The sequence below is a fragment of the Canis lupus genome, chromosome 12 (assembly GCF_048164855.1).
Source record: "Canis lupus baileyi chromosome 12, mCanLup2.hap1, whole genome shotgun sequence".
Lineage (NCBI taxonomy): Eukaryota > Metazoa > Chordata > Mammalia > Carnivora > Canidae > Canis > Canis lupus.
The window spans coordinates 10,506,897-10,525,308 of NC_132849.1; the positions used below are offsets into that span (position 1 = coordinate 10,506,897).

Genomic DNA, 18,412 nt, shown 5'->3' on the forward strand with positions numbered 1-18,412 from the left:
CTGACCAACAGCTCGGGCATCTCAGGCTACCTCCCATGACAGCTCTTGTTGACGATGGTAACGAGGATACAGCAAAAGAACACCATTCTCTTCAGAGAAGCATCTCCTAGGGATGCCTGGGTGGTTCAATGGTTGAGCATCTGCCTTTGGCTTAGGGTGTGATCCCGGGGTTCTGGGATCCAGTCCCACATCGGGCTTCCTGCAGAGAGCCTGCCTGCGTCTCTGCCTCTTTTTGTGTGTGTCTCTCACGGGTAAATAAATGAAATCTTTTTTACAAAAGTAAACAAACAAACAAACAAACAAAAAAGATGCATCTCCTAGGACAGGTGAAGGATGCTGGGTGGCGAAAGTGCCTTTAGTCTTCTCAAGTATCATTAGTCCTGACTACAGGAAAGCTCAAGGAAGGCCAATTATGACCCCTCAAGCCAAGATGCTAAGAGCTGGCACCGAATGCAGTGTTTCTGCACTTACACTTTTGCACGTTGATCCCGATTGGGCCCATGATAGAGACAGACTCTTAGTGTGTTGCTGCTCACACGTTTCATCACCTCGTTTTTCCAGTGATGGATCAGGGAAGCAGGACAGATGATCAGCGTGCCACGGGAAGTGAACTCACGGGAGTCTTGGGAAAAAAAGTCAACACCTCATTACTCTCATTAAACAGTCTTTAACCCTTAAAGTTATCTCCTCTTTTTCTGGACTATTCTTCCTTCAATCAATATTTTTAACAAACTGCTGCTCTTATTTCCACACACAGTATAGAACAGAATGGGAAATTAAAGGGGTGGTCTTTTAACTCACAACACTTATTTTCCCCCGTACAAAGGTCAGTCAGAGACAGTGGCTAAAGGAGGAAAGGAAAGGGCACAGTACGTGGTCTCCATCTAAAGAAACCAATGTGCTTCCAACAGTGGTCAGGAGGTAGAAGCAGGATCATTTCCTACCTCAGCCTGAGCTGGTTCGTTACAGGGGGGTACTATTACTTTTTTTTCTGAAAAGCGTCACCTAATTACACATCCACCTCACAACAGAAGTACAAAACTCCTAAAATAAGCAAAGATTACCCAGGAACCAGCTAGCGAGAGTGTTTGTACCACTGTCCCACCACCCCATCTCTGTGTGTGCATGCAGCATGTCACTACTGCACCCAGAGCCACGGGATCCAGCTGCCACCAGGAGAAGCCTTGAGAGTGGAGAGCCAGATCTGCACCAACCACCTGAGAAAGGTCCTTGCATACATGGCAACTCATGTGTGATGCAGTGTTGCCAACACGTGACACATCGGACCTTTAAGGCACACAGACAGCTATTTTATTTTAAAAACAGAGGTTGAAGTGAGAAATTGTTGAGAATTTGGAAAGCTGAAGAATTTCAGAAAACTTGGAAACAGCTTTTGCTATAGTGGCTAAAATCCAAAGGTGGACAAACCTTCCTTAAAAAAATAGTATTAATTAAAATCTTAAAAGAAAAAAAAAGGGATGCCTGGGTGGCTCAGCAGGGAGCCTGCTTCTCCCTCTGCCTGTGTCTCTCATGAATGAAGAAATAAAATATTAAAAAAAATATTATTAACTAATTTGGACCAGCCCCATAGTTGTGTCCTCAACATTAACAAAAATAGTAAGAGCCATTTCAAAGCCTTGGCTTTCTTTTTAAAATTTTCTTCTAATCACAGGTCAAGCTAAATTGATAGCAAAAGAGGCAATCATCACTTGTAATTAGCATATCCAGCATCAGAAATGATGCCAGAGGAAAGAGTCTAACACTGGTTCTCTAATAGACTAATGACACATGACCAAAAGTATTCTTTCGTAGTCTAAAAATGTCCACTCTCTGCTGGCTCAGATAATTTCGGAAATAACAGGCTATGAGGGCGTTTGGATACCATCTTTGGAAAGCCAAGTCAATGCCACGTTTTTGTCCTCTTCTTTGGTTTTCTCTCGGTTCTTCTGGGTCAGGATGAGGGCAATCATTGTTAGGGTTTTTCCTAATCCCATATCATCCGCTGGAAAAAGAAAATGGAAGTTAGATAGTTTATCACTTAGGGCAAAGAATCACCTCCACTTCAAGAGAAGAAATCACTGGCATACCTTGGCTCCTGCTGGTTCAGGCACTGTTCTTTCCTACCCTAACAAATCCTTCACCTTGTGTATGAAGATGAACCCTAGCTCTTGCTACTCATTATCCAGATCAAAGACATGTTACCATGACTTTTGCAAGACTTATAATTTAGACCTTACTCTGGTCTGCAGGCTGTATTGTTACTTACCTAATGCATTCACTGGTATCTGTCTCTCATTTGGTGATAGTGGCTAGTTTTTAAAAATTTTTACTCCCCCGAAACCAAAAAGATCCAATAGATGGAGTTAATTCAAAATAGTCCTCCATTCCCTAAACTTGTTCATCAAAGAGGGACATTAATTAACATTTCTCAGGTACTGTCATTGTGCTGGTCATTGGACTCCTCTAATTTAGTTTACTATTTTTTAGACCCTATAAAATATTCTCATCCTCACTGTAACAGTTTAAATAATCGCTGACATAAGCAGAAGTAAAATGTCACAGTGTGGATTCTGGTTCAAATTCAGGCCCTGCTACTTTGAGTAGACAAGGAGCTAACACAGCAGGCCTCACCATCATCCTAGGGAAGGCCTGGGGACAGGGTGCTGGGCCGGCCTTGGAAACTCGAATTCAAGCAGGGTTCCCACCATTCCCAGAACTTCTAAGAGTGGTTCACTGCGCCTAAACTGCACGCACAAACAATATGGTTTATTCTATATGTTGGCAAATTGAACACCAATAAAAAAATAAATTTAAAAAAAAACAACAACAATGTGGTTTTGCTTAACATCTGCCTTCCTTCTGGAAGCCTGGGATTCCAGGACCAACCAGGCCTGAAGCTGCCAGTGTGACCAACTTCCAGTAAACACTTTAGGCCTGAACTCCCCCACTCAGCAACATCTTAACAAGTGCCATCACAGCTCACCCTGGCCGACTTCACTGCCAAAGGCCTCTGGAAGCTTGTACCCAGTATCCTCTGAACTTTGCTCCATGTGCCTTTTCCCTTTGCAGATTGCGACTTATAACAAATCAAAATAATCTTACTTTTTTATTTTGTAATAAACCCTAGCCATGAGTAAGATACCATGCTGTGCATCTTCCTAGCAGAGCGTCTAACCTGGAGCTAGTCCTGGGGATCCTTATCATAGCCACTTACTAGCCATTGTGGCCATCTGTCATGTTTCCTAGAAGCTGAGCACCTTGGAAAATTTTATTTTGCTGAGTTTCCAAAGCAGAACACAGAAAACTTTCTTTCTAGGCTCCCCACACCTAAGGCCTGGCAGCGTGATCCGGCTCTGGAGAATACATATACTCACACAAGATTTTGAAGATGTGAGCAACTTGAGAAAAGAGGCTCCCTGTGAAATCCTTTTGGCAGGAAGGAGTGGAGACAGGGGTCTCTGACTTTGGGGTGGCTTCATGGAACAAAGTAGCCATGACAGTTCCCAGAAGACACTGAGGCTATTCCTTGGCTTTGGCCGTGCTCCTAGACGTCTGGCCTCCCATCTAGCTCTCCACATCTCTCACCATCTAGCTCTCCACATCTCTCAGACTGTCTGTCCTGTGCCACCAGAGAATGAACTGTCTCTCTGCTTAGTCAGTCAGCTTCTGCTTGTAGCCACGACTTGGCTGACCCTACAGCTATGTACTCTTGAGTATGCTGCTTTACCATCCCGCACTTCAGTTTCTTCATCTGGAAAAGGGGACAGCAAAGTGCTCACTCCAGCGCTGCTGACAGGACCAAATGAAACAATATATGTATGTTGGCTCCTATCATAACACCAGACTCACCCAGAATTCCACCATGTGGCTTCTGACTTTCCCGCCATAGCAACCAGGCCAATGCCTGCTTCTGGTGCAGGAGCAAGGGGACCTGGCAAAGGGAAGAACCAAAAGCTGAGTATAAATTCCTCATGAGTGCTGGATCCTGACTACTCAGACTCCACACTTTCCTCTCCTTTTCTAGAAGTGATCCTCCCAATATTCCAGCTGTCGTGGGGCCGCTCACTGCACCTCAGAGGTCCGTGACTCCACGTCTCACCTAGGGTGACCACACATCCTGGTCTGCCAGGGACAGACTTGCACCGGCTAGCCAGCATGTCTACCAAGAGCATCCCCCACCCCCTCAAGTGGGAGTCTTCCTTTGTCTGCTTGAATCAGCCAGGCAGCTTCTACTGCTTGCAAGCAAGACCTCTAACTGGCCACCTCCCTTTCACTCCTGAGCCACTCCGATGTTTTCTGCTCATTCTCTCTGTAGGCAGGGTCCCGAATCTGCACCGGGAGTCATAAATTTCAGCAGCTCTTTGACGGACACCCCCTTCCAGTCTTTTAATCCAGCTCATCTGGTACTCCATGACAAAAACAATCTTCAGGAAACACCCGGCTCAAGGTTCTATGGGATCTCGTCCCATCTCCTGAGTGAATCTATCTGAGCTGCTCCCCTGTGCCAGGTTGCATCGTGAGGCAGGCCCCCTGCTCAGTGATGTCACCTGCTGCTCCCCATCTTCACCTGTTAGTAATGCTGCCTGCATCTTCTCTCCAACCCAAGTGTTTGGTTTCTATCCTCCTTGCTATCTTCGGGCTTGCCACTTTGTTAAGGCACAGGGAGGCAGGCAATAAAGACTTCTTCACCTATGGTGACTTTCCCTTATTCTGAATTCCTTTTGTTTGCTGTATACTGTCTGCAGCCCATGATAGTGCACATTTTACCTTTGTTTTTGTGTACTTTTCTATGTTTCATATATGTTGCATATGCACTTGCCCCCAACTAGTTCATTAAGAGCAGCAAGTCCTTTGCATCCTCGTAGCACTCACTGAAGCTCAATAAACGAGTCTTTTATTGCTATTACACCTATAGAACGTTATGGCTTTAACAAAAAAAAGTGGGTTTTTGTATTTTTTTTCCTCCCTCTCTCCACACAGGAGAAAATACCACAAGGGAAGCCACTAAAGCATCATGTGTAGGAAAGATCCATCAGGATGGCACTCTGCTGGGCAGCTCCACAGGTTCTCCCCATCTGTGGTGCAGGGACACTCCTAGAGGAAACTCCGCACCAGGAGTCTCCCCTGGCTCACCTTCAGCCCAGCTGGATCCTCTGCCACAGCGGTCTCAACAGGCCGAGACTCAAGTGATTCATGCAGCTCATCAATGGCTTTACTTATGATTTTCCATGTGGCATGAGGCCCATCTTGTTGCATGGGGCCTGTGTACGAATAAAGGTGTTATCTAAATGTTATCTAAAGGTGTCACAAGTGTTCCACCCTGGCTAATGCTGTGAACCAGCAATCCACGATTTGCCAGATAACACATCTGCATGGCCTACAAATTCTTGCCCACAGAGTTTCCTTCCCCATAGACTCTTCTATCCCCATTTTCCGTTTGTTCATTTAACCACACACCTACTATAATAAAGGGCAAAATAATTAAAGTATAATAAAAAGATAACTTGTAGTATTTTGAGTACGCTTTTTAATTTTTCCCCAGTTTCGAAGCGGAAGCCAAGGAAAAGGTAATGTCATCATTATTTTAGGAAGAAAAGATCCTCAGGGTGAGATACAAAGAAGGGAAGTCAGCAACAGGGAAGGCTGAAATTGTGGAAGTCCGTGGACGTTTAGATAGATGGGGAGAGAGCCCCTGATGTGTGTGTCACACACTGACTGCACTGTGCCAGGAGATACTGTGGTGCTGTTAGCTCACTCATCCTATAGGGAACACTATTCACGCCCCTACACTGCTTCCAATTTCAGGCATGAAGTATCCTGAAGGAGGTTTCTAGGCAGATGCCAATTAACCATTTCAAATGTTAAAGTATTTTTAAATGAAAAATCGCTTTGATGAAATGCTTTCTAAACATATTACTTACTTTCTTACCTTAAGACTCTAATAAAATTTAGTTTTTGTCTAGTTGACTCAGTCACCACTATGATTACTGAATGATGCTGTAACAGCAATGTTCTCAGCCAGAACTGTCATGCTACTAAAGCACATTTTCTTTTCTTTTTAAAGGTGCTTTTAGGGATCCCTGGGTGGCGCAGCGGTTTAGCGCCTGCCTTTGGCTCAGGGCACGATCCTGGAGACCCGGGATCGAATCCCACATCGGGCTCCTGGTGCATGGAGCCTGCTTCTCCCTCTGCCTATGTCTCCGCCTCTCTCTCTCTCTCTCTGTGTGACTATCATAAATAAACTTAAAAAAAAAAAAAAAAGTAAAGGTGCTTTTAAAAAATTATTTATTATTTTTATTATCTATCTATTGTGCGCATGTGTGCATGTGCAAAGTGGGGGCAGACTAAGCTGATCATAGAGCCCAACACAGGGTTCAATCCCACAACCTTGAGATCATGACCTGAGCCAAAATCAAGAGTCAGATGCTTAATCTACTGACCCCCCCAGGTGCCCTGAAACAGGATTTTCTGTTCCTTTTTAGGCTAGCCTCAACTGCATCTGGCACCAAGTCCATTTCTTATCCCCTATTAATTACTGCTCTTTGACTTTCTCCCTTTCCTTCCTTTTTTGTTCCCTTGCTTCTCTCCTTTTCCCTTTCTATATCTCTAGCAGTCTTCAGCTGGGAGAAAACTGGCCTTAGTGCTTCCAGTCACTGCCAGCCAAGCTGACCAGTGAGCCCAGGTCCTGTCCCCTGATCAGCAAATCAGCCCATCCCAGCACATCTGTGAGGCTCTGCTGTGATCTTTATTTGCAGTTACTTCTGAACCATAGTTTTCTGTAAAGTTAAGGATGGAAACAGTCATTTAAATAGGGTGTCACAGTTCTCAGTGGGTCTTTGGTCATCAGCTTGACTCATGTCACTCCTCTGCTCTGCCTTAACACCTACACAGGGGTGCAAATGTGCCCGCTGGTCAGCCTACTTTATCGTGGTGTAAGCTTGAGCTTTCACTCATAAACATTTACACGATGACTGCTGTGTGCCAGCCATTGGTCTGATTGATGACAGCCTGTGAAAACGGTCAGTAAATGAGCCAAGCACAGAAATTGAAACACTGTGCAAAGCTCAGCTGGGCATTTTTATTATAATGGCAATTTACTACTCCAGAATGGCTTCTCCCTTCACATGGGCACAGAGACATCTCCTAGGCAGCATTTAACTTGTAGGTATAGCTATTCACACCAGGGCCAGGCCCTTGGATCTTACCTCCAGAGCACCAACTGGATCCCCCAGCAGCTACTGGGCAGGCAGCCTTCAGTCCTTGAGAAACCAGAGGCTGGAGATCCTCACCCTGCAGGGGTTTGGGAGGCACCAGGTGAGGGGGGTCAGTGGTAGCTTTGGTGATGTTTTTCTGTTGCAGTACTTGAGTGTTACTCTTCTCATTAGTGTCTGCCCCAAAACAAAACAAAACAAAAACAAGGAAAGAATAGGCTACAATTCAGGACAGCAAAGAAGTTCTATGTGAGAGAGGAGGTCAAGAGAGGGTGGGGTCATCACCATTCCAACAAGCTAGACACCTCAAGACCACAACACAGAACATTTCTTAAGTGATGGGGATAGAGTTGAGTCCACAGGAAATGAAGGAGGTTCTTAGAAATTACAAGTGCATTCTGAAAAGCTCGGAAGTGGATTATCAAATGGAAAGGTGGATGAATCAACAGATTCTTTATGGAAAGGGATTCTCGTACATCTCTTGTAAAGTTCCTGCAAACCCCGAGTTCTGGGGCATAACCCGTTTTACCTGGCTCTGGGGAGAGGGCAAGAGCACCAAGGGCTTCCTCCAACTCCTGAATTTGCTTGAGCAACTTCTGACCCTTGTCTGGAAGAGCCTGGATGTTCACCGATTTCAGAGTGCTCTGGAAAACAGATCCTGTAAGATGGTCTCTCGTCTCAAGTTCTTAGAAAGACAGTGTCAGATTAAAGTAGCCTACAATGTGAAAACTCTGAAATTAGGCTCCTTTAAGTATATGTGTGAAAAACAGGGTTTTTTTGTTATTTTTTTTTTCTTAAATCCAGCTGATTTTCTAACCCCAAAAATATAAACATAGGAAAAGACAGAAGCGAAACACCCACCTACAAAACTTTTCCCACGTTAACACACGTGACTAGCTTGTGGCCCATAGTTAACGATGTTCTGACCTTAAAAACAAAGCACATGGCAGGCCAGCAGTTACCTTCTTTTGCCTCAGTTGTGCTGTGAGGTACACACGTTGGGCTGCTTGGTCTGAAGGTTCTACCTTCCTGGAACCACCTGTGGCAGGAGGTGTTTTTCTCTGCATATCCTGACCAGGTAATGGCAGGCTCTCCTCCTTCTGTGAGTTCAGGGTCGAGCCAAAGAACAAAGGAGGCTTAGAGGAAGTGAAAACATGACTGGAGGCCACTTCCAGCCTCTGTCCCAGGGAGCACTCCTTGGCTGGTGGCGCACACTGTGCGGCTGGTCCCCCGGGAGCAGGCCCATCCCAAGGCTCTGACTGCTGGTTGGTCTGCGAGCTGGGGTCGTCGCTTGCCTTTATTTCTCTTGCCTCCCAGCTCTTGGAGTGTTCTTTGCTGACATGTTCCCCTTTTTGGGGCTTGCTTACTGGGTTTTGACTGTGAATAATTCTAGGCAAAGGCTTGGCTTCCTTCTCCCTCAGAGGCTCTGATTTCTTTTCAACGTGATGACTCTCAATGTTTGATTTTACCTGAAGAGACCCAGATGGTTTTCTCAGCTCCTCAACATGGCACTGCTTGGATTTCACCTCAGAAAGGTTTCTTTTGTGCATTCCTTTGTTCTCCTTCGCTTCATGCTGCAACTCTGTTTTCTCCCCTCGCTGCTGCTCTTGAGGTGCTGGTTGTTTTTTCTTTACCTCCAGGCCAGATGAGAGATTTTTCTTCATACAGCAGTTGGGTTCAGGCTTCCGTTCCTCCTTTTGATCCAGGAGTACGTCTCCCTTTTCCTTTTGCTTCTTATCCACCATCTTTTCCTCACCTTCACCTTTGGTGAACTGTTTCCAGAGAGATGGCTCTTGATTCTTGTCAAGTACCTTGAACGGGTTCCTCTGCTGGGTGGAAGAATAATGAAGTAGCTCAGAGGCACGCTGAGACTTGGTTACAGAACGTTCTTTGGAATGAGGCTCCTAAAAGACAAAAAAAATAATCTTAATATAATAAGATTAATGCGAGCATCATATCAGAATGCCTTTTATCAGAGGAAATGGAAACAGTAGTCCAATACTTCTGAACATTCCCAAAACTATTTCTGCCGCTCAGAAAGACTACATGCCTAACTCACACAGTATTAGTTTCTGAAGAGTACTTTCAATGCTTGGTTCCTTCTCTGCCCATGACCACTGCTTTCACAGGCCTCAAGGACAAGTAGTGATCAAATCAAGTGTGTATGCAGTTGTAAGAGCCACAATGGATACCTTTCACAAAAAACTAATGTCTCGAGAATTTATCCCCAAAATGTCCTATGCTTGCTTTGAGTTTTGCATTATGAAAGTTTCACTGTAGGAAACCAGAGTGACAAGTCTAAGCTCTGCCTCAACCAATGAAGGTCTTGCTGCTTCCCTGGCCCTAGCCCCCCATGTGCTGGGTATCTATCGGTCTCTTGCATTCTAGCTTATGAATGTCACCCCATTTGTAACAACATTGAGGAGACACCAGCGTCTAAAAAGATGCTGAGGTTGGTCAAGTAAACCCAAATTTCTTCCTAAATAGAGCAGTGACTACATTTAAGACCTTGAAAAATATTTAAATGAAATAGGAGACAAACAATTAAATCTTCACTATAACCAAATAGTCCTTTGAATTAAGAAACCCTATAGGGTCTACCTTGCTTAAAGAAAAGAACCATCTTTCAGAGACAGTATGATGAAGACCAACCAGTTTATACTGGACTTCAAGGTCTTTTCAGGCGACACCAAAGATTAAACAGTCTTTACATAGGTTTGAAGACAGGAATAATTCCTACCTGCCATGGTATACTTCCGCACCACTGCTTCCCTGCTGCCTTACTTCTAATGCACTGGAAGAACAATCTAATGAAGTATAAAACACAAATAATCAAGGCTGTGGAAATCCATTAAAATGAGATAAATTTCTTTTTCATCCAAGAACATATCTTGCAACTATCTGACACTGGTTTTGAAAGGTCACTCAAAACCAATTACTCTTATATTTCCATTTAAAAATTCTCTACTGCATGGGGTATTTATAAGGGCTAAGAAATGAAAGAAAAGAGGCATCATAGAAGCCAAGATGCACACAGGTTTATTCTTTTTGCTCTGCAAAGAATAACTAAAATAGAAACATGATCAGTAGTGGCTGCTGAAATCAGAAAAAGAGAGATAACCAGACATTATGTATTCCTGACAGGAAACCCCGATAGGACCTATACGGTAAAGCAAAACAAAACTAAGCCAAATCAAAACAAACAGAAACTAACCGGGATCAGGTCAAACCCCTAGATTCAATTACCAATTTATGGGAAATACAAACAACAGGAACAGACAGAGCTTGGCCACAGGGATGTGATCTGTAAAATCTTGACAGTGGGAAACGCTCTATGATGAACAACTGCCTTCCTTCAAAAAATAAATTACAAGGGAGGAAAAAAATGGAGAGAAAACTCAAGAGACTTCAAAGGCATTATCAATCAATTGCGACTGTGAATCTTAAAGATTTAAACAAATAAACAAAAACTATTAAAAATAAGCTACTTATGGTATTGATGAAGCTACTGGAAATCTATACTCCAACTGGTTAAAAAGAAAGAGAGAATCCCTATCTCTTAGAGTCATACACTGAAACATTTACAGAAGAAGTGATGTTATCTGGGATCTGTTCCAAAATAAGGGAAGAGCTGGGGGATGGAGTGTGTAGAGTATATAGGGAATAAGATTGGCATGAACTGGTAACTGATGAAGCTCATAGGTTGCATTATTCTATCTTGTCTACTTGTATTTATTTGCAATTTTCCATTAAAAAAAAAAAAAAGACTGCATTCAGACATATATCCCAATACAAGACTGCCTGTCACTGCACCAGTAAACACAGCTTATACATTCACTATAAAGAAATGGCTACACTGGTCCATTTGCAAACAAAAACACATATGTGCTCTCCAGCATCCCAGATTTTGCAAGTGTATCTTCCTTCATCCAAAGGATGTCCTCTTTATCCCTATTTGCCCACCACTTCCCCCATCACCAGTTGTCAAAATCCTACGTCTTTCAGCATCCAGTTCAAGCTATCCCTGCTTTGCAAGATTTTCAGACATTTCCTTCCCTGTTCATCCACTGCATTGTTTCTGTATTTCTGTTGTATTTGGCCGTATTATACTCGTATCTACCTGTCTGCTGACTATACTTTCAGCAACTAGAAGGCTATTACCATATATGGTCTCCTTATTCCCAACTATGCCTTGCCTTTTGTACATAATTAAGTATTGTGGAATTCAATAGAGCAAGCTGATTTCTTCCTTACCCAAAATGATTTCTCAAACACATTTAATAATCAAAGAAGAGCTTCCAATATCATTTTACTTGTTTCACTAGCTAATAAACTCAACCAAAAAGTATACAATGGCCATGAAAAGGACCCTCTCGTGGTACCCTATCTGCCCAATTCCCATCCCTTCCGATACTCATGCCTATTAGCTTCGTTTACCTTTCCAGAGATTTTAAACTGTATATTCCGATCAATATAATGAATCTTAATTTCCTTTTCCACATATATGGATAGCATAGTATACATACTACTAAATACTTTGCTTTTTAAAACAGTCTTCAAGATTTTTCTAGAAAAAGATATAAAGGGTCTACATATATAAATATATATACACACACACACACACACACACATATATATATACACACACACATATATATTTTTTTTCCTACAGCTGCAGTTTCCCACTATTTAGAGTTCTATTATTTATCCAGAACACTCTTGAGAGACAATCTGGTTGTTTCCAATTCTGTGCTACTAACAATGCCACAATGAATCTTAATATATCTGTAGGGTAACTCCCTACTCCTCATATCAGGTATTAGGGCCTTCTTTGTTTTTCTTGGTCAATTACCTTCTGGATTTTATTTATTGCTGTTTTTGAACTCATTAAATTCCATTTTTACCTAAATGAATCCCTTCTTTCTCCATTCTTTCAGTTTAATTTCTTGCTCTTTTTCTAACTTCTCAAATATATAACATAAATCATGACAGTCTGAGTCCTAATTCAAAATCCCCTGACATCATTACCTCACCTGAACATATAATCAAAGATAAGCCTCAAATGAACAAGTGTTCCATAAAAGTCAAACTAAAAACAAAATAGGTCCAGCTCCTCTCATATAAGCTCACAATTTCCCCCATTCTAGCTCACAATTAAAAAAAAAAAAATTACTGGTCTCTTTAGTTTGTCTCACTGCAAAAAGATATTAGATTGAACACGTGTTAATAAGATTTCTGAAAAGCTTCAAATGCGTAACAATTCAAAGTATTGGCAACTGTCAGGCAATACCATTACTTATCAAAGTGAATCAAGAATAAATTGCTGCTGTTGTTTCAAGTGTATCAAGTACTTAAAATCTTTACTGACAAGAACATTTCATAAATCATATCTATTAAAAAAGCCCAAGCCACTGCAGACTTTCCAAAGGGCAAGACCTGAAGACCAAGAAGGGAGAAAACAATATACCTACGATGCAACTACTAAGCATCTACTATGTTCTAGACATGGCGCTAAAAATGCTTTTACTTGCATTTTTATTGAAACCAACCTGGGTGGGCTTCTCTGTTTTTAGGATATAAAGTCTGTTATGTTTATTAAATTGCAAATCAACAAAGGAAGCAATGGAAATATACTCAGAGAAAGCAAATATCAGTTCCATTATGAAGAAGAGTGTAATTTCTGCACTATATTATTTTTCAGGACATAAGTAATAAACAATACTGATGAACATGGCTAGAGGAAGCTTGACCTCTTCAATGCTTCACCAGAAGGCATATCCTCCCTTCTTACTAAAGGCTGACTGTCCAATCCAGACTTAACAATGTCAGGCACATTCACATCAGCCAGGCTGGGATTCTCTGGGGTACTAGAGTCATCCTGCCTTAGTTTGAATCCCAATCTTACTATAGAATTAGCTCTGAATCCTCAGGTACCTCATCTGACTGTGCCAGTTTCTTTTTCTGTAGAATGGCAAAAAAAAAAAAAGTACCTACCTCCTATGATCACTGTGAAGACTACATGCATTAATACATGTAAAGAAGGTTCAGACTGAAGCATGATGCATATGAAAGGCTTGCTAAGCAATAGCAATCACTATTCCACTCTCTCTGACCATCCTTATTCCTATATCCACACTTTGGCTTACAGCCCCTAAATACTTCCTTACCTTTTATTGTATCCAAATTTTAAAGGTCATTCAAGGCCAAGCTCATGTCTCAATTCCTACACTTTCTCAGTAACTTGCACCAGCATTAACCCCTTACTGTAGGCCTTACTGTATCATAAAAACGCCTGCATTTGAACACATGCAATTTAGTGCTAATACATGCAGATCAAGCTGGGCACCAGCCTTTGTGTGCCTGACTCTGATGTCAGTGGTGTCAAAGGCCCTGAGGAGTGCAGGTTCACTTCTTGTTATATGCTCCAGCACTAGAAAAGCACAAGGCTGGATTTCTACCTCATTCTTTGTCGTTAAAACTCAAGATGGAACAAAAATGTAAATGTAAAAAAGGAAACTATAAATGTTCTGGGGAGAAAAGAGAGATGAATGGTTTTTTGTTTTGTTTTGTTACCCTAAAGGGAAGAAGGCTTTCCTATGTGTGACCTAAAGTCCTGCAGCTGAGAGGTAAAGGATTTAGTAAATCTGACCACATAAAGGTTGTAAACTTCCAGTTGTGGGAGACACCTACACCCCACGTGAGTGATGTGCCACGGCAGCTCCAGCCCGCAGCACAATGCGTGATACTCTATGGTATAAAAGCCCTACAAGATGTACTAGCTTTATTGGGAGGGTTCTTCATGGGGTAGTAGGACTTGGGGTGCTTCTGCACGGGCCTGGCTTATACCCAAATTCCTGTCGATCATCTGCCCAGAAAATCATCACTGAGCTATATCACACTGCACGCCAATTTTAGCCAAAAACCAACCACACAAGAAATCTGCTAGACATGCAAAGATTCCAGGGTTATTAAAAATAAAATATTTTGAACATCCCACAACCACCAGTTATATAAAGAACTAAAACTTGTTTTATCTAGTTACAAGATAAAAGAGTACTTCTATCCATTTTGATTCTACATCCTTGAAAGGTTGAAAAACAAAGGGGGGCGGGATAGGACAGGAGGGGAGGAAACAAGAACTCTTGCCTCATTTGAGTGGAGGAAAGAATTCTTCCTTAAGGTTGGTTTACTGAGTGGCTGTCTCTTTATTGTCCCTAAACAGAGAGCCAAGGCTGAAGGACCAAATGCTGGTGAGTGGTGCCATCTGGGGTTTAGGTTTGAGAACTGCACACAATGCGCCCACACACCAAGGTAGGAAAAATGGGCATCTTAGCCTCACCTGGGCTTACACTCCCCTCTCCCCCATTACTCTGCTGCACCTGGCTCCTAGTTGGGTTAAGCTTTAAACATACTGGAATTAAAAATCAAAGATGTAGAGTACTGGGCAGCCCCGGTGGCTCAGCGTTTGGCCCAGGGCGTGATCCTGGAGACCCGGGATCCAGTCCCACACTGGGTTCCCTGCATAGAGCCTGCTTCTCCCTCTGCCTGTGTCTCTGCCTCTCTGTCTCTCTGTGTGTCTCTCATGAATGAATAAATTAAAATCTTAAAAAAAAAAAAATGTAGAGTACTTTAAGTTCAGTTTACAGGAGGAAATGTTGTATTCCCTCCAGACAACAGGGGTTCTGGTTAAATGCCCTGTCTGCTAAGAAAGTCATCCACCAGCTTACCTAATTCTATTCAAATTTCCAGCCTGTGCTACCTATCAGGGTACTTGTTTTTAATTTATTGTGTGTTGTATAGCTGTATTTTATTTGTCTTAAAGCAACTTTTTAAATTTTTTACTTACTTTTTCATGAGAGAGAGAGAGAGAGAGAGAGAGAGAGAGAGAGAAGCAGAGACAGAGGGAGAAGCAGGCTCCAAGCAGGGAGCCCCCTACATGGGACTTGATCCTGGGTCTCCAGGATCACGCTCTGAGCTGAAGGCGGCGCTAAACTGCTGAGTCACCTGGGCTGCCCCTAAAGCAACTTTTAAAACTTCCAGTAAGTACCTCCTAGTGATAATGTTCTAGACTCAGGCTAAGAGAAAAACATTTGCATACTTTACTTTTCCATTTTATTTTTTTTAGAGGGGGACAGAAGAGAGGGAAAGAGAATCTTAAGTAGGCTCCATGTCTGGGAAAAGCTCAAGGTGGGGCTCAATCTCACAACCCTGAGATCACAACCTGAGCCAAAATCAAGTCAGATGCTTAACTGACCCAGCTACCCAGGCACCCCTTTACTTTTCTATTTTAAAATAATTATCAACTCTCAGCCTCATCTCCCTAGTATGAAGAATGTTCATGGTAAGTTCTCAAAATTCCATCTTCAGCTTAGACCTTTCTTTGGAGCTGCACTCCCTTTACTAGCTGGTTTCAAATACACGTAAGACATGATTGGTTCAAAGGTGTCTGTGCTGGCCACACATCCCAACCCTCTGACGATGTTACTTTTCCTTCCTTATCTTGCTTAATGGTAAAATCATCACCCATAAATCCCAACCTAACAACCATCTATGGAGCACTGACAGTGAGCCAAACACCAGACCACTGGCATCACACCCATGACCTCGCTGAATCCTCACAACCCAGGGAACACAGGACTACCAGGATCACTATTCTGACAAGAAAATGAGGGAGGAAGGTACATGCTTAAATGCCCTACCAAAAAACTGCCTTATTGATTTTTCCTTCCACACTCTAAATGCACCCAACTCCACTGTCAATGCCTCAATCCAAGCACACCTTTCACTTAGAGACTAAAATGGATGTATCTAGAATCGGCTAGACCGAGCAAGGTATGCATCCCAGCAATGTGACTCCACAACTGTGGGACCTGATTCCTCTCCTAACCTCTCAAAATGTCAGGTGCCTCATCTACCTATCACAGAAGAGTGATATGGCAGTGAGCAATACGGACTGTGCCATTTACTAGACATTTAATAGCACTTCTGTATTAGCAGTCTCCTTGCCTCTACCATCTTCCTAACTAATGCTCTTCAGAGCTCCTCTTTTATTAATGTAAATTGGACCAAAAATCCTTCAGTGGCTTCCTACAACCTAGAAGTCTTCCTGTATGGTAGAGAGCCCCCAGCAGTTTGTAAATGATTTTAGGTGTCAGGATATCCTATCTTCATGCTCTAGAGGCTTATCAGCCCCACTCACTAGCAAAAAAACAGTCAAAAAGTGAAAAACTTCAGGGTACCTGGGTTTCTCAGGTGGTTAAGCATCCAACTCTTGGTTTAGGCTCAGGTCATGATCTCAGGGTTGTGAGATTGAGCCCTGCATGGTGCTCTGTGCTCAGCAGAGTCTGCTTGAAGATTCTCTCACTCTGCCCCTACCTCCCTCAGATAAACAAATACATCTTTTTTAAAAAAAGTGAACAATTTAAAAATTCCATTTACAATAGCACCAAAAACGGTAACACTCTGTGAGGACTAAATTTAACCAAAAAGGTACAGTACTCTATAATGAAAACTATTCAACAATGCTGGAAAAGATTTTTAAAGCCATAAATACATCATGCTCATAGACTAGAAAATTAACATTAATGTCAGTTCTTCCCAAAAGGATCTATACAGACTCGGTATAATACTAACAAGGTTTTTCTAAGGGAATTTAGAAGTTGAAGCTACATTTTATATGCAGATGACTTAGAAGAGACAATCTTAAAAAAGAAGAATGTTGGAAGACTCACACTATCTTATCTGATTGTGTAAGGATAGGCAAGTAGACCAACAGAACAGGTTAGCAAGTTCAAAAATAGATTCATAACATGGCAGTAACTGATTTTTTACAAAGTGCCAAGCATTTCCATGGGGAAAGGAAAGTCTTCCAAAATGGTGGTAAGACAACTGAAAAATATTCATTCAGTAATAAAAGGAAAAATAAATGAACTATTCCTATCTCATAAGATAACCAAAATTAATCTGAAGTAGACCACAGACTAAAAAGCCACTAAGAAGGAAAAAAACAAACAAACAAACAAACAAAAAAAACAATCAAACTATAAAACCTCCAGAAGAAATCCTTGGAGAAATCTGTGATCTTGGAGCAGGCAGAGAGAAAAACATAAAGCTACAAAGGATAAAAAAAACAAACAAACAAACAAACAAAAAAACGATAAACTGGACTTTATAAAAATTAAAACTGCTTTTCAAAAGAGAGTTAAGAAATTGAAAAACAAAGACTTGGAGAAAATACACATTATATATGTATTTGCCAAAGAACTTGTATAGTGAATATATAAAGAACTCTTTCTATTCAATAATAAAAAGACAACACAATTTTTAAGATAGGCAAAAACCTACCAAAGTTACATTTTAGGATTCCATTTATGTCACATTTCTGAAATGGCAAATTTCAGAAATGGAGATCAGATCTCTGGTTGCCAGAGATGAGGTGGAGGGAGTGGGAAGCACGGTGGAAGAATCCAGTGATGGAACTGTTCCTTATCTTGATTGTGCTGGTGCATACAAAAAACTACACATGATGAACTGTATAGAACTAAATCCGTACACACACACACACACACACACACACAAATTAGTACAAGGAAAATTAATCTCACAAATAAGATCAGTGGACTGAATCAATATCCTAATTATAATATTATATACTTTTTATATACATTTTGCAAAATGTTACTGTTAGGTAAAGTCTACAGGAGTTCTGTTTGAACTATTTCTTATAAATGCATGAGAATCTACAATTACCTCAATAAAATGTTCAATTAAAAAAAAAGGGCAAAGGATTTAAACAGATTTAAACTTCACCAAAGAAGATAACACGGGTGACAAATAGGGACAAGAAACTGTGATATTCACAAAATGGAAGTCAACTCAGTGGTAAAGAATTACTGATACACACTATCATATGGATGAATTTCATGGATACTGTTACATAAAAGAAGCCAGATACAAAAGGATAAATAAAAATAGTGACTGCCTGTGGTAGAAGGGAAAGATTAACTAGAAAGGGGTCAAATGGCACTTAATGAGGTAATACTCTATATTTTGACTGAGGCTTGGTTATAAGAATGGTTATATCAATTTCTCAAACGTGACTGTTGAACACTTAAATTCTCTGCCATCTTACTGTATCCATACCTCAATTAAGAAAAATAGCAGTATGGGCAATATTCAGGTATGTAAAAATGGTGAAGATG

At 41.6% G+C, this 18,412-nt stretch overlaps 1 protein-coding gene across 4 annotated transcripts in view; it reads right to left on the reverse strand.

Moving 5' to 3' along the window:
• The window catches only part of TTF2 (transcription termination factor 2), a 39,793-nt gene that overhangs the window by 17,959 nt on the left and 3,422 nt on the right, over positions 1-18,412 (reverse strand). For 3 of the 4 annotated variants that reach the window (XR_012004147.1, XM_072769625.1, XM_072769624.1), the window contains 8 exons: positions 9,952-10,018; positions 8,174-9,115; positions 7,741-7,855; positions 7,206-7,388; positions 5,134-5,261; positions 3,850-3,931; positions 1,883-2,002; positions 472-622 (listed from right to left, as the gene is read on the reverse strand). Coding sequence is in view for 3 of the 4 variants with exons in the window: in XM_072769625.1 (XP_072625726.1) it covers positions 472-622; positions 1,883-2,002; positions 3,850-3,931; positions 5,134-5,261; positions 7,206-7,388; positions 7,741-7,855; positions 8,174-9,115; positions 9,952-10,018 (1,788 nt within the window). In the remaining variant the exon portion in view is untranslated. Of the gene's footprint in view, positions 1-471; positions 623-1,882; positions 2,003-3,849; positions 3,932-5,133; positions 5,262-7,205; positions 7,389-7,740; positions 7,856-8,173; positions 9,116-9,951; positions 10,019-16,450; positions 16,578-18,412 lie in introns of those variants that run through there. The other variant, XM_072769626.1, reaches the window with a different exon arrangement.